The sequence below is a fragment of the Cervus elaphus genome, unplaced genomic scaffold (assembly GCF_910594005.1).
Source record: "Cervus elaphus unplaced genomic scaffold, mCerEla1.1, whole genome shotgun sequence".
Lineage (NCBI taxonomy): Eukaryota > Metazoa > Chordata > Mammalia > Artiodactyla > Cervidae > Cervus > Cervus elaphus.
This window is the reverse complement of record NW_025316713.1, coordinates 473,561-487,068: the sequence shown is the minus strand read 5'-3', so window position 1 is coordinate 487,068 and position 13,508 is coordinate 473,561. Positions and strand designations below refer to the sequence as shown.

The 13,508-nt window shown below is 54.5% G+C and overlaps 1 protein-coding gene across 1 annotated transcript; it reads right to left on the bottom strand.

Annotated features, from left to right (window-relative positions):
* Window positions 1-380: 380 nt before the first annotated feature.
* On the bottom strand, window positions 381-11,559 carry LOC122691316 (proto-oncogene tyrosine-protein kinase receptor Ret-like). The gene is made up of 4 exons (XM_043897936.1): window positions 11,419-11,559; window positions 5,207-5,333; window positions 3,115-3,402; window positions 381-751 (listed from the first exon to the last, which is right to left on the bottom strand). Exons 1-4 carry the CDS (start codon window positions 11,557-11,559, stop codon window positions 381-383), a joined length of 927 nt encoding a protein of 308 aa, XP_043753871.1.
* Between the last annotated feature and the right edge of the window lie 1,949 nt (window positions 11,560-13,508).

Genomic DNA, 13,508 nt, shown 5'->3' with positions numbered 1-13,508 from the left:
GGATCCACTGGCCTGTCTTCCTCCACTCCGGGGTACCCTCCCTGAACTCACTGGCCCTCCCTTGAGGGGCTGACAGCCCGAAGAAGGGAACACCCTCCTGGCAGATGTCCTCTCCGTCTCCTTGGGGCAGTGTGCCCCGCCTCTGCAGTACCACAGTTGTGCCCCTCTGATGCGAGCCCTGATGGTTGAGTCAGAGGCTGGGCACCCTTACCCTCAACCCCACCGGCACCCCAACCCCTCCCCTCACCCGCTTCCCAGGGCAGAGGTCAGCTCGGGGCCAGCGGGGCTGGTCCTCTCTCCTCCTCAGCTGTCCTGGAAACCAACAAAACCCCAACAGACAGACTGATGGACAAATGAAAGACGAATAACCACAGTGATGGTCAGCCACATGTCTGGATGGCTAGATGGACAGCTGAATAGACCGAGGAACAAATGACGAATGGAGAGACCCAGATGCACAACAAAGAGATGACAGACACTAGAGAAGCACCAGACAAACGCATAGGCACCTCCTTCCGCTTGAACTCCACCACCGCGCTGGCACTGTCGACGCCCCCGAAGAAGGTGGGCGCAGAGTCGTCCTCGTCGTACACGGTCACAGGGAAGGGCACCATCACCTCCTCCTCGCGCATGCCCATGCGAACCGTGCACGCGGCCACCAGCTCATACTTCTCCCGCTGCTCACGGTCCAGGGTCCAGCGCGTGCTCACCTCCAGGCTGTCCGGATCGCAGCGGAAAGGCAGACTCTCACCTGAGCACCAAACAGACCAGCAACCCCAGGATGACCCTGAGCTGAGGGGAGGGTGAGCTGCCTTCCTCAGGGCCCCACAGGGAGCAGTGTGCAAGAGGAGACAGAGCTGGGGTGCATGCTGGGCCTGGGCCGTGGCCCCTCTTCAGCTTCCACAGTGGAGCACAGCCTCCAAGCACAGTTTGCAGTGGAGATTATGCTCTGAGCATCACTGTGCCTGCAGCCTGCACTGGTGCTGATAGGGAAGAGCAGGGACCAGGAGGTCTGCCTCAGGTCCTCAACCCAATCACCTAGGAGGGCACACCCCTTCACACACCCTGCCTGCCTCCTCTGTGGCGAGGGCTGGCACCAGTCACGCTGCAGGCCCAGAGATCCAGCTCCTAGCGTTTGCTGGTATCTGAAAAACTGTCAGGAATTTTCTTAACTGTGGAAGCAAGACATGCTCATTTTAGAGAATGTGAGAAAAAAGCCACAATTCCACCACTTGAAAACCAACATTGGGGACATCTGGTGTAATTTCATGTTAACACACAAATATTTCTGACTGCCTGGTTTGGATCCCTGCCCTATACACCTGCAGGCTGCGTGGCCTGAGGCTGATGGTTCTGTCTCTGTTCTTCAGCTTCCTCGCCAGAAGATGAAGTGAAGTGAGAGTTGCTCAGTCATGTCTGACTCTGCGACCCCATGGACTATACAGTTCATGGAATTCTGTAGGCCAGAATATTGGAGTGGGTAGCCGTTCCCTTTTCCAAGGGGGTCTTCCCAACCCAGGGATTGAACCCAGGTCTCCCACACTGCAGGTAGATTTTCTATCAGCTGAGCCACCAGGGAAGCCCCAGAAGATGAGATGCTGTGTGTGTTCATCGCCAGACACTGCTGTAAGTTCAATGACTAACTGCAACCTGGTGAGGGGAGGACCAGTAATAACAATATACTCTTCAACCCAAGCCTGTCCTCGAATTCATCCTCCAGAAAGGACCCAGAAAGGGGGAAAAGCTGAACGCTTGAAGGTCAACAGTGACCACCCCATAGCCAACCTCAGGAGGGCTGTCAACTCCACTTGGTGGAAAATCACATCAGAGCCACATATTACATGTGAACTACACATTTCCCTGTATTGCTTATGGTTACAAAAATGGCTTTTCTTTTTAAGCGAAAAAGGCAGCACACTAAACCATATGCTTTGGGGACAATTTTGTACAAAGACATCCATCCCTGTGGCAGGATAAATGAAGGGATGTGGAAGTGTGAGTGACTACTTTCCTTACACTACTGAGTGCTCCTTTAACGTTATGACCATGTGTGGGTGCCATCAACCTGGGGGGAATCCAGGCTTCACTTACCAGCCATCCAGCATAAAAGTGTCCCCTTTAAGTCCCCTTTAAACTGTCCAATGGCACCTCACACACAGCGGCTCAGTTGCCTTCTCTCATCTCCACTCGGATCCAGTGCCCTTCCCCTACCCCATATCCATGTGGCTTCCCCAGGGCCATCGTGTGGTAGGACTATCTTGTGACAAGGTCCACTGTCCTTACAGTGGCTCAGGCGGAATCCTGGAACCATGCTTGGTCCCCTTGTGAATCTCTCAACACCCCACATTCAACTCCCCAGAAAATCTTGCTGGATCTTCCTGCAAAAACATGCCCAGAATCTGCCTGCTTCTTGTGGCCTAAAGGCTTTCACCCTCAACCCCAGTCCTCATCCTCTCACTCAAGGATGTCTCCTGCCTCTTCATAGTTTTCCTGCTTCCTCCAAACCACTCGCCCCAAATCATTTCGAACACATCAGCCCGACTAACCTTTTAAAGTAAGTTATATCCTGTCAATGACACCCTCCCCCCACTCCTGAAAACATCTTCTATGGCTCCCTAGTCCCCTCATCAGGAAGTCCTGCCCCCTCCCTTGCATTTTTCTGCCCTCAGCAGCCTCTGCCCTCCCCTCCAGCCGCACCTCCCCCTCCGCACTTTTGAATGAGCTCGCCCTGCTTGCTGGGCACCCTCCTTTACCTTGCTCCAGCCACCTGATTTAGGACAGTGGTCTCCACCAGTCCGTGCCTTCTCAGCATTACCTCCCACCTGGTCCCTTCAGAGGCCACCCAACGTCCTTAGCGCCTGTGTGGTCTCCACCTGCCCCAGGCATTGAAGGTCCAGACAGGCAGGATTTGGGCCTGAACTTGTTCACTGTTTCATCCCTGGTCCCTAGAACCATGCCTGGCCTGTGGCCAGCATACATGAGATACACGTGGACCTCTGAATGAATGGATGATGGGGTGGTGTAGTCAACTTGGACGGCTCATGTAGAGGAACTGCAGGGCCATGCCTGGCACTCGGCAGGCATCGAGGAAGGCTCCATGCGGCTGGCACTCACCTCCCAGGAGCCTGTAGGCCACACTGACGTTGGGGCAGAGGAACTGCACGGGCAGCAGGCAGAACTGGTGGAAGGTGCCAGGGGGCCTGTTCTCCCGGATGCGGAAGGACAGGCCTGACTCAGGGAAGCAGAGCTCCCGGGGCTTGAGGGCGCCGCAAGCTGGGAAGGAGGCATTGATGATGGAGAAGTACACTCGGGCACAGCCTGGCCACTGGCACTCGCCCTCACGTAGGGATGTGGGTGACAGGAAGACCCGCAGGTAGATGGTAAGCAGCGGGAAGCCGCCCTCTGCAGAGACAAGTCAGGCCCCGCCAGGGTGTCAGCCACACCTGCCCAGCTGGGATCTGAATGGGGAGAGGGCAGGAGCTCCGGGCTGGTGCAAAGCCTAGTCCTCACCAAGGCTAGCAGGGCTCTGCTGGGAACCCCGCCCTGCCCCCTACCTCCTGCTTGCCCCCTACGGCCCTGGACTTGGGATCTGGCAGCCTCAGGGCCCTATGGCTCTGCTCCCTCATCCTGGGGGGTGCCTCACAGGTCCATCTCTCTGATTATTCCAAATCTCAGTTCAAATACCCTTCCTCAGAGAGGTGCGCTGAACCCTGGGTCTAAGATGGAGTGCTTCCCCAAGGCAGGCTCTTGGCACCTCAGGTGACCTCCCTTCCCTCCCTCACCCACTACCCCAACCACTTTCTTTCTTTTCTCACTTTTAAAAACACTACAGGGGTGGAATTGGGTGGGAGGGGGGAGAGAGGTTCAAGAGGGAGGGGACATATGTATACCTATGGCTGATTCATTGTGATGTATGGCAGAAGCCAACACAATACTGTAATTATCCCTCAATTAAAAATAAATAAAACACTTATTCTATTCTATTTTTGCCAGTGTTGCTGCTTGTGGGATCTTAGTTCCCTGACCAGGGACTGAACCCAAGACCTCAACAATGAAAGCTCAGAGTCCTAACCACGGGACCCCCAGGGAATTCCATGCCACCCCTGCAGAGACACAGACTTCCCCAGCACCTAGAGAGGGGATTTCTGGCAAATTCCATCATGGAGGCACCATAGCAACCCCCGTCCAACCCATCTGGATCTCAGCTGGGGCGGGGGCTCTTCCTGGGCCTTCTATCTTAGCTCTAGGTAAGTGTCCCCCCGCTACATCTACTCCTCCCATATTCATCAGTTCTCTGCTTCTTACTAGCCTGTCCTCTGTTGCTCCAGTCCCCTGCTGTGGTTAATAATTCTCCGTATAAACTTTCTCTGTTCTAATTACTGTGATTTCTCTCCTGACTAGAGCTGGCAGGTGCATGAGGCTGCTCTCCAATCACGAACAGAACAGGCCTCCTATGAAACTCAGACCCTTGGCAAATTTCACTCTGGCAGTACTGTTCACAGCAGAGTGTCTGCCTCTCAGCACTCACAGGAGCTCAGAGCTGGCGTGAGGGCCCAGGGAGGCCATGTCTATAGAGCAAGAGGTGGGGTTGTGATCACCATTTGGTGCCACAAGGCAGAACTCTGCTCCACAAACAACCTCCTCCCAGTACCAGGGTCACACATGGCCTTCACTCCAGCTTGGACCCCTGCTCTGAGAAGCCGTCCAGGCCTTCCTCCTGCTCCACTTTCCTCCCCGGCACCAGGCCCCAGTCCTCACCAGGTGCCAAGAGCAGCCTGCTGCTGATGGTAAGGTGGGCTTTCTGTGCAAACAGCTGCTTCTCCACCAAGTTCCAGATCATCCACTAAATCAAGATCTTGGGATGTCTCTAGCCTTTCTTAACTCTTCTCTCACAACCCCACATCTCTGTTAATCCAACTGGAAGACATTTGGAGCCAGCATGGAGAGAGCCCCTCAAGTCCTCCACATAAGTTCTCCAAAATCCCAACAGCCTCAGGAGGCCTGAGGGTCATCAGTGGTCCTCAAGCTCATCCTGGCTCCCTCACGGGCTGGACAAAGAGGACAGGCCAGCCCCATCTCACTTGCTCCACTCTTACACAGCAGGAGTCGTAGGAGCTGTGTGATGGGCTCTAAGGAAGGACCAGGTGAGGGCAGGGCGGGGTGGGTAATGAGGCATGTGGGGGTGGGGTCAGGGCCGCCCCCTTACTGCGGATGTTGAGCTTCTCCCAGGAGCTGTGGTCCAGGCTCTGGTTAAGGTAGAGAAGCCCCGTGTCCTCCTGGATGCGGACCCAGTCATTCTCGTGCAGCCGCGTGTGGTAGGCGCTGTAGAGGTGCTAGCCCAGGCGGAAGCTGGGCATCTCCTCTGGCACGTCCTGCAGGGCATGGACATAGAGCAGGGGCGTGCCGGCCGGCTGGTCCACGTATAGCTTCTCCCAGTAAGCGTCCCTGGAGAAGTAGAGTCCCAGCGGGGCTGTGGGAGGCAGGGAAACACGTGAGGGAAGGAGGGACTGAGGGACGACCACGGTGCAGAGCCCAGCAGCCCTCCCAGGCAGATCACCTTTCCCAGCGGCCTAACTTCACATTTTAGTAATAGCTTCCTTGTGGGCCAAAAAAGAAAACTTAGGTCTTTCTCATCTGTATTCCTAAGAACATCAACACACAGTTATCTGTATAGCTAAACACTAGCTGCAAATACACTGCTTTAAAACAGAAAAAGGAGGAAGTGAGGAAGCATAAACAGTTGCAATATCATCCTCGATTACCTGAGATAGATAAGCACGTAAACCACTCGGCTTTCACCCAAGCTTCTGAGCAAATCACCTGGAGCCAGAGTTTTGAAGTGTACAAGACGCTGCCAGACAAGCAGAGCAGGCAGGGGTCCCCAAAGATGAACTAGAGCACTTTATAAGTAACAACATTCGTGCATGCTAAGTCACTTCAGTCGTGTCCAACTCTTTGTAACCCTATGCACTATAGCCCTCCAGTCTCCTCTGTCCTTGGAATCCTCCAGACAAGAATACTGGAGTGGGTTGCCATGCCCTCCTCTAAGAGATCTTACCGACTCAAGGATTGAACCTGCATCACTTACACCTCCTGCATTGGCAGGTGGGTTCTTTACCACTAGTTCCACCTGGGAAGCCCCTGTAAGTAACAAAATCTTCATCTAAAGTCAAACATGCTCCTACCATAGTACCGAAAAATTCCACTCCATTTATCTGAGAAAAATGAAAACATATGTCCGTCAAGTGACTTGTTCACAAATGCTGGGGTTATTCACAGAGCCAAGAACTGGGAAGAACCCAGATGTGTTCCAGCAGGTTATCAGATAACAAACCTCAGTCCATCACACCATGGAACCCTATGCAGTTAGGATGGGGCACAAACTATTGATACACACGACAGCCTGGACACATCTCATAGACATCCTGCTAAGTGGAAGAAGCAGCACAAAAGAATCACATGGCACCATTCCAGACTGATTTTAGGTGACAGAAATCAAACTGGGTACCAGCTGGGGGTAGGGGAGGTAATAGACTGGAAAAGCAGGGGGCATATTCTGGGAAACATACATGTTTCATATCTTGATGGGGTGTGGGTCACACAGGGACATCCATTTGTCAACAACATACAGCCAAGATTTGTGCATTTCAACGTATGTAATTGTGGCCTAAATTTATCACTGAGAGGCTGTGGGTAGAGCTGTAAATGCCATGAGGAAGAGGGATGCTGACCATGGCCACGCTGGGTGAACCAATGGGGCACTCATCCTACTACTCTCTTGACTTGGTGTATGTTCAACATTTTGCATCATAAACAGTTATTTTTAAATAGTAAGAAATTTTAAAAAGATGGATAAATGGGCAGGTGATGCTTTAAAAAAAAACTGAAAACCTGCCAATATTCTCTACAAAGCATAAAAAATACTAACACACAAAGCAAACATGAGAAACATTGTACTTGTGTGTGAGCGATTTCTCTTTTCAATCAATTTGTTTCCACCTACATTCTGCTTCTCTTGCAGCCACCAAGATGAGTGGTTGGTCCACTCCACACCAGTGGAAGATACCCTGGGGCTGCCTGGGTCCTTGAAGACACACTTGTGTGTGGGAAACAATCAAGAGCCAACTAGAGTCAGGTGAGGAGAACTGGTGAAGACCTTTTGGATCCCAAAGTGGTGAAACAGAAGAAAACTGGAAGGTTGCCAGCACTGTGCCAGGCTTCCCAAGGATGACTTCAAAGGCAACCCGGCTGGGAATGCCAACTTGAAGTGTGCATTGATTGGGTCCCACCCACCCAGTGTGGGTGCTGCCCTGCCAAACAGGCTGGACCACGGAGCCAGCAGGAGAGGGAGGGAACAGGAAGAGAAACAGAGGGAGAGAGAGGGAAGGAGGGAAAAGACAAATGGGGCTAAGGACAAAGGTAAGTAAGGCAGAGAGGATGGAGGGGAGAGATGCTCTGGCCAGTAGTCAAAGGCTACTGCACACCCGGCACTAAAGACAGAGATGGAAGGAGGGGGCTGCAGGTACGGAGCTGACTTATTAGACCTTCGGAAAACTGCTCCCTAGGAGTGCTGTCCCTGGAGTGGGACCCAGAATCACTGGGTCTCTGCAGGTGAGGTACTGGGAAGGGCAGCTGAACTCCAAGGAGCTGGCCCTGTGCCCAAGTCAGGCTCTGCGTGTGGCCTTCCTGCCCTGCCACCTCTTGGGGGAAGGGATCCACCCAGAGCATCATGCTGCCTGCCATCCAAGGGGGTGGCAGCTCCAGGAGCCCTAGGAAGAAGTCACTCTGGGGAACACTGGGGAGGGAGCACTGAGACCTGACTTCCCTTGCCGGGGGTCTCACTGGTAGAGACCACGACAGGAGCCACCCACACATGGCTGGATGCCACCCTCCTGTCCCACAGCCTCCCAACTGGCCACGAGGACATGGACTGCCTCTCAGATACACTCAGAGTGTTCATTTCTTCGGGATTTAGTAGCCAACCCTAGCAGGGATGGCTGGCAGCTCAGAGAACTGTGTCAGCCCCAAATGGCCTCAAGACTGGCCTTGATGCTTCTGTGAAAAGGCAGCCAATGGCACTAGCTCGGAGCAGGCCTTTTGCAAGCTGGGCAGAGTGACAGGCCACAGCTGACAGATCCTCCTGCACAGCTAGGATGCACTCCACTGGCTCACACTTCCTGAGAAGTACACAGTTCGGGGTCCCAAAGAGGACCCTACAGCACTGCTCATACTGCTCTTGTGACAAAGGCAGGAGGGTTCCTGTGGTGTTTCCTCAGCCAACGAGAGGGAAGGGGCAGCTGCTCCCCACCTGTAGTGCACTGAAGCCCCACTGCACTGCCTGGCAGAGTAATAAACCTGGGTCTGCACTCCTCACAGAAATCAGAAGGGCTCCGAGCCCACGGTGGCCCCCTGTCCTGCCCCAGTAAGGCCGGGTCTGGGAAGGCAGATTCAAAGTGGGGGTCAACACCAGACACAGCCCTGCTGCCCCAAAACAAGTGCCTGATTCATAAGCAGCAGCCCAGCTTCCTTTCCCTCCAACACTCCATGAAGGTTGCAAGTCAAAGAGTCTAGGGGGAGCTCTGGGGTGGGCTGTGGGGGGCTGGGGAAGGAGCGCAGAAGCTGATGCTCACAGCCCTGCGGACAGCAAGAGGAGTGGCTTGCTTTTCCCTCCACTGCCACCTTCTCCAGAGGACCTGGCCCACCGCATTCACCCACCCCGCCTCTCAAAGGTGCAGAGTGGGGTGAGCACGGCCAGGTGGACTCACACAGCACGAGGCCAGGCCCCGTGGCACATGGTGACCCTGCATTTTCTTCGCAGCCCCAGATGGAGCTGCTGATGGGATCACTGCTTTGCAAACAGACACCTGGGCAGGACAGAAAGAAAGTTGTTTGTATGCTCGAGGGCACATGTGCAGCCAGCCAGGGGATTGGGATTTGGAGGGCTGTCTTTCCAGCAGCATAGCCCTCACCGGCCTGCTCAACCCCATGTCACATGGTCCAGAACCCACGGTTACTGTGCCCACCCTCCACCCCCACCCCAAGTCCTGGGCAGTGACCGCAAGTCAGGGACACTGGCCTGCAGTAGAAAGCAGCCCCGGAGGGTGCACCATCTTTCGGGAAGGTTGACTTTCTGGCCACAAAGAGAATGAGAGATTTCCCAGTGGCTTGACAGGGTGGTGACCTGGTGGCAGTCCAGGCTTGTGACACCATGCTGGATGGGAAGGGGGCTCTGTGCTGCCAGCCTCCTTCTCATCCTGGCAGAAAGGTGAGCGCCAACCACTAGCGATCTGAGATGCTGCCTTCAGGGCCCCAACCCCAGAGCTGCAGGAGACTCAGTTGGTGGGGAGGGGGGAAGCCCAGGGTGGGTGTGGGTGGGTCCCCCAGATGGCACACAGCCAAGGGCAGCCTGTGTCTGCCAGCCTGCCTGGCCACCAGCTCTCCTTGGTGTGCCAGAGCTCTCCGTGGAGAAGTGAGGTCTGCATTCTGGTCTCCGGAGTACTGTCAAGGATGGTGTGGGACGCCTGCACCCACATCAGCAGAATATCGCGACTTTTGCCTTCTTATTCTCTCAGGATATAATCCCTGTGGCCTCGGTCAGCTGTGCAAGAACTGGCAGCCCTGGGAGCCACCCATGGGGGGTAGGGCTTGCAGATCGGTCTTCTAAGCGGGGGCGAGATGCTCACTCCACCTACCAGGTAGTGAGGAGCAGATCCAGAATAGGGCTCCTCCCCTGGGGCCCCCTTGAGCACATGTACATTCAATGGTCCAGGGGCTGGGAGGTGCCTTGAGCTCCAGGGAGCCCCCACCTCTGAGCTGGTCCAGTCACCACCACACAGACTTCACGTGCAGGATGAGAGCACTGCCTGCTCTCATCTCCGAGCCAGGTCCTACAGGATCCATGTGGGGCCTGGTCTGTTGCTGCCAAAAGTGATTTGTGGGTTGGGCGATGATTGTGAGCAGAAACAGTCTTAAATGCACTTAAAATGCTTCCCAGGTGGTCCCTACTCAGGGCATGGCCGCCTTAATGCTCCTCCTTGTCACAGACACGTTTAGATGGAAAAACACATGGTCCAAGGTAGGGAACGAGGGTGTGGGTGCAGGGCTGGCCTCAGGGGGGTGTAGCCTGGGGAGACCACAGTTCCCCATACTTGGTTTAATGCTCTCCTGTCATTGTCCTAAAATAATTCATAATTCTAGAACAATCTGCATTCTATGGTGGGCCCTACAGATGATGGGGCCAACCCCAGAGGGTGAAGGAGAAGAGCCCGGAAAGGGCCATCAGAGGTGTCCAGTTTCCTGGGGCTGTGCAGCCTCTGTAAAGTTCTAGCCTCCTCTGGGCCTCACTTTCTCTGACTGTGAACAAGAGAAGGGCAGGCTGGGGAGAGGAGGAGCTGGTATAGGCCTCACCTTTGCACAGGTACACGCGGTATGAAGTTCACACTTCCGATTTATAATCACTGGGCAAACCTCTTCACTGCCCCATTAAATAGGTAAGAACACGGAGGCTGGGAGGTGAGAAGACTTCCCATGGTCAAACAGCTGGAGGGTGGGCATCTTGGGGTTTGGACGATGACTAACAAAGCGGCGATGGGACTCAGGAGCAAGGCAGATGCTGGCCCCACCAGGAAGCCCCAGGCCTTGCCAGCTGACCACCCCTCCCTGCTGGCACCGTTTTGCCAGGAAGGGCTTTTTGACCAACCTCTGATGAGAGTCTCCCCTGGAACTTGGGGCAGGTCGACACAGCAGGACTTGTAAAACCTGCCCCACCCACACCTTCCACCCCGAATGCTGCTGGGTGACAGGGTCCTCCCCCAACACCTAGTCCCACGTTTCTGCCTCGACAGATATTGCCAGCACCACGTGGGGTTCTGGCCCCTCAAGTTGCCCTGGCATCACACCAGAGGGTGAGGAGCTGGGCTTTGCTCTCACAGGAGTGGGGATGGGTCCCACACTGCTCATGACATACCTGCCAAAGGTCCTGGCTGCTGCTCGCATTTGCAGAGACCCCAGGCCCCCTTCATGGCATGTGTGTGTATATGCATGAATGTGTATGCACAGGTATGCAGCAGATGGAAACAGAGACAGGCATGTGGGCCCAAGGCCCCATATGCTCCCACCCTGCCCCACCCCTGCAGGAGAAGATGTGCAACTAACACTCAGTGGGGACAGCGGGCTGTCCTGTTCCAAGGAGGGCCTCCTCCAGCATCTTTACAAGCAGAGCCACCAGGCATGGATGGTCTCATTCGGCACACGCAGTCACCAGCCTTTTTGTATCCTGGAAAGGCAGTCTTCAATGCTCCACACCTGGCTGGATGTGTCATTTACTCACATTTGTATGCAGAGAGAAGCAGGCCCAAGTCTCTACTTCACTTTCACTCATTCAACTGTCCACAAGCTCAGCCCTGTGTGAACACTCACACATGAACACTGGTCATACTCGTACACATTCTCAGACCCACACAGAAGCTGTGAGTGCCCTCCTGTGCGGTGGAGAACCACGCAGGTGGACGAGGGTTTCTGGTTGTCATCCCTCACTTCTGCAGCACATTGTGGGGACATCCTGCATGCTCTGCCTCAGTCCATGCCAAATGCACGCAGCCCCTTGGCGCCAATGTAGCCCACGCCCTTGCCCCGCGATCACCTCCCATAGCCCCCAGATGCACCCATCACCAGCCTTTGTGCACCAGCCTCAGCTCCCCCGTGTACTGGAGGGTCACCTCCCGCTGGCCCCCGAGGCTGCAGACCAGTCCTGGCCCCTGCAACCCAGCCAACTTCTCAATATGCAGTGAGCTGTGACCCCACTCTGGGGAGGGAGCCCCTTCCCCAAGCTCCTGCCCTCTGCCTCAGGGTGGCCCACAGCTCTCTTACACTCATCACTGCCGATCAACTCTTATGTTAACCTCCTCTGGTCCAGTCGCTGTGTGGGTGTCTCTGGATTGGACCCAGACTGATACACACATCTCTCTTACACTTAGCATGTCACATGCACATTCTCTCACACTGTTGCAGACCCACCCCCACCTCCCCCATCTTCTTGCTCATTTAGTGAGACATACCGAGCCTACCCAGTCCTAACTGCAGGCTCACCTCACCAGTGCCCCCTGGTCAGCCCTGGCCATGAGAGGCCATGCACAACTCCCCTGAGGTTCCTTTGACCTCCTTGCTACCCTCGACTGAGGATGTGCTGCCAGTCTGACCATACCAACCCAGATCCAGGCAGGTGCTTCCTAACTGGGCACCCTTGACTAGAGTGAGTGGCAGTCACCGTGGTCATCCCACACAAGGCCCCAGACAACCAATGTCCTAGGACTGCAATGTAAAAGCCAGAATTTGGGGCTCTCAAGAAAAAAACACATGGCAAGATGGTCTGATCTAAGAACTGAGTGGGGTGACAATAGTGCCCACATGTGTGTGCAAGGCAGTACCTTCCCGCAGAATCCACTCACCGGGCAGCCCTGCTCCTGCCTGTGACGAGCACCAGATCCTGCAGATGACAGCTTTATTATGGCCCAGCACAATCTCCTTAACAGACGGTGGTTTCCTAATGCCATCACTTCTGCAGGAACAGGAAGCAGACCTCATGGACTCCTCCCCAGGGACTGCCCCTCTCCCTGAGGGCCAGCTGTCCCTGTGGAGGGTCCCCCTAGCCCCACCGCCCAGACAGCAACTTTTGGCACCATTATCCTCTCCTCGTCCACCCCATGCCCCTCCTCTCATATCCTGTTCACATTTTCTCTTTATTCTAGTTGAATATTTGACATGTACAAGCAGTATATTTTGCAGAACATTTATGTCAAAATAGTGTTCTGCAACAAACACTCATGAACCTGTGGCCAACTTAACTGGACGTTTAGCAACAGTGCTGCCCCTCCCACACGCCCCTTCCACCTCATACACTCACAGAAACATGAATCTGGGTCTTTGTTTCCCTTGCCCCTCTTTTTAAAACACTTTTACCTTATTCTTGAAAGGCACTTCTGCTGGGCAGAGAATTCTGTGTGTGTGAGTGTTCAGTCATGTCCAACTCTTTTGTGACCCCATGGACTGTAGCCTGCCAGGCTCCTCTGTCCATGGAATTTTCCAGGCAAGAATATCTGGAGGGAGTTGCCATTTTCTCCTCCAGGGGATTTTCCCGACCCAGGGATTGAATCTGCATCTCCTGCATTGGCAAGCAGACCCTTTATCAACTGTGCCAACTGGGAAGCCCACTTGGGAAGCCCTGAGACTTCTACAGGACAGTTATTCTGTCCTTCAAAAGCGTGATTCTGCTGTCCTGCTTCTGAGAGGTCTGTACTCAATTCTGATGATTCCCTTCTTGGTTCTCTCTTCTCTCTGGTTGCTTCAGGACCTCCTGTGTTTGGTGCTTTCCTATTTCATTCTGATGAGCCAGCCTGCTCACCCCCATGTGGGTTTCCTCCGTCTCAGCTTATCTTCTAGGTGTTCTCTCCAGAGCATCCTTAAGCAAATGGCAGCCAGTCCCACAGCTCGAATGGCTGCCTCTGAGCCAA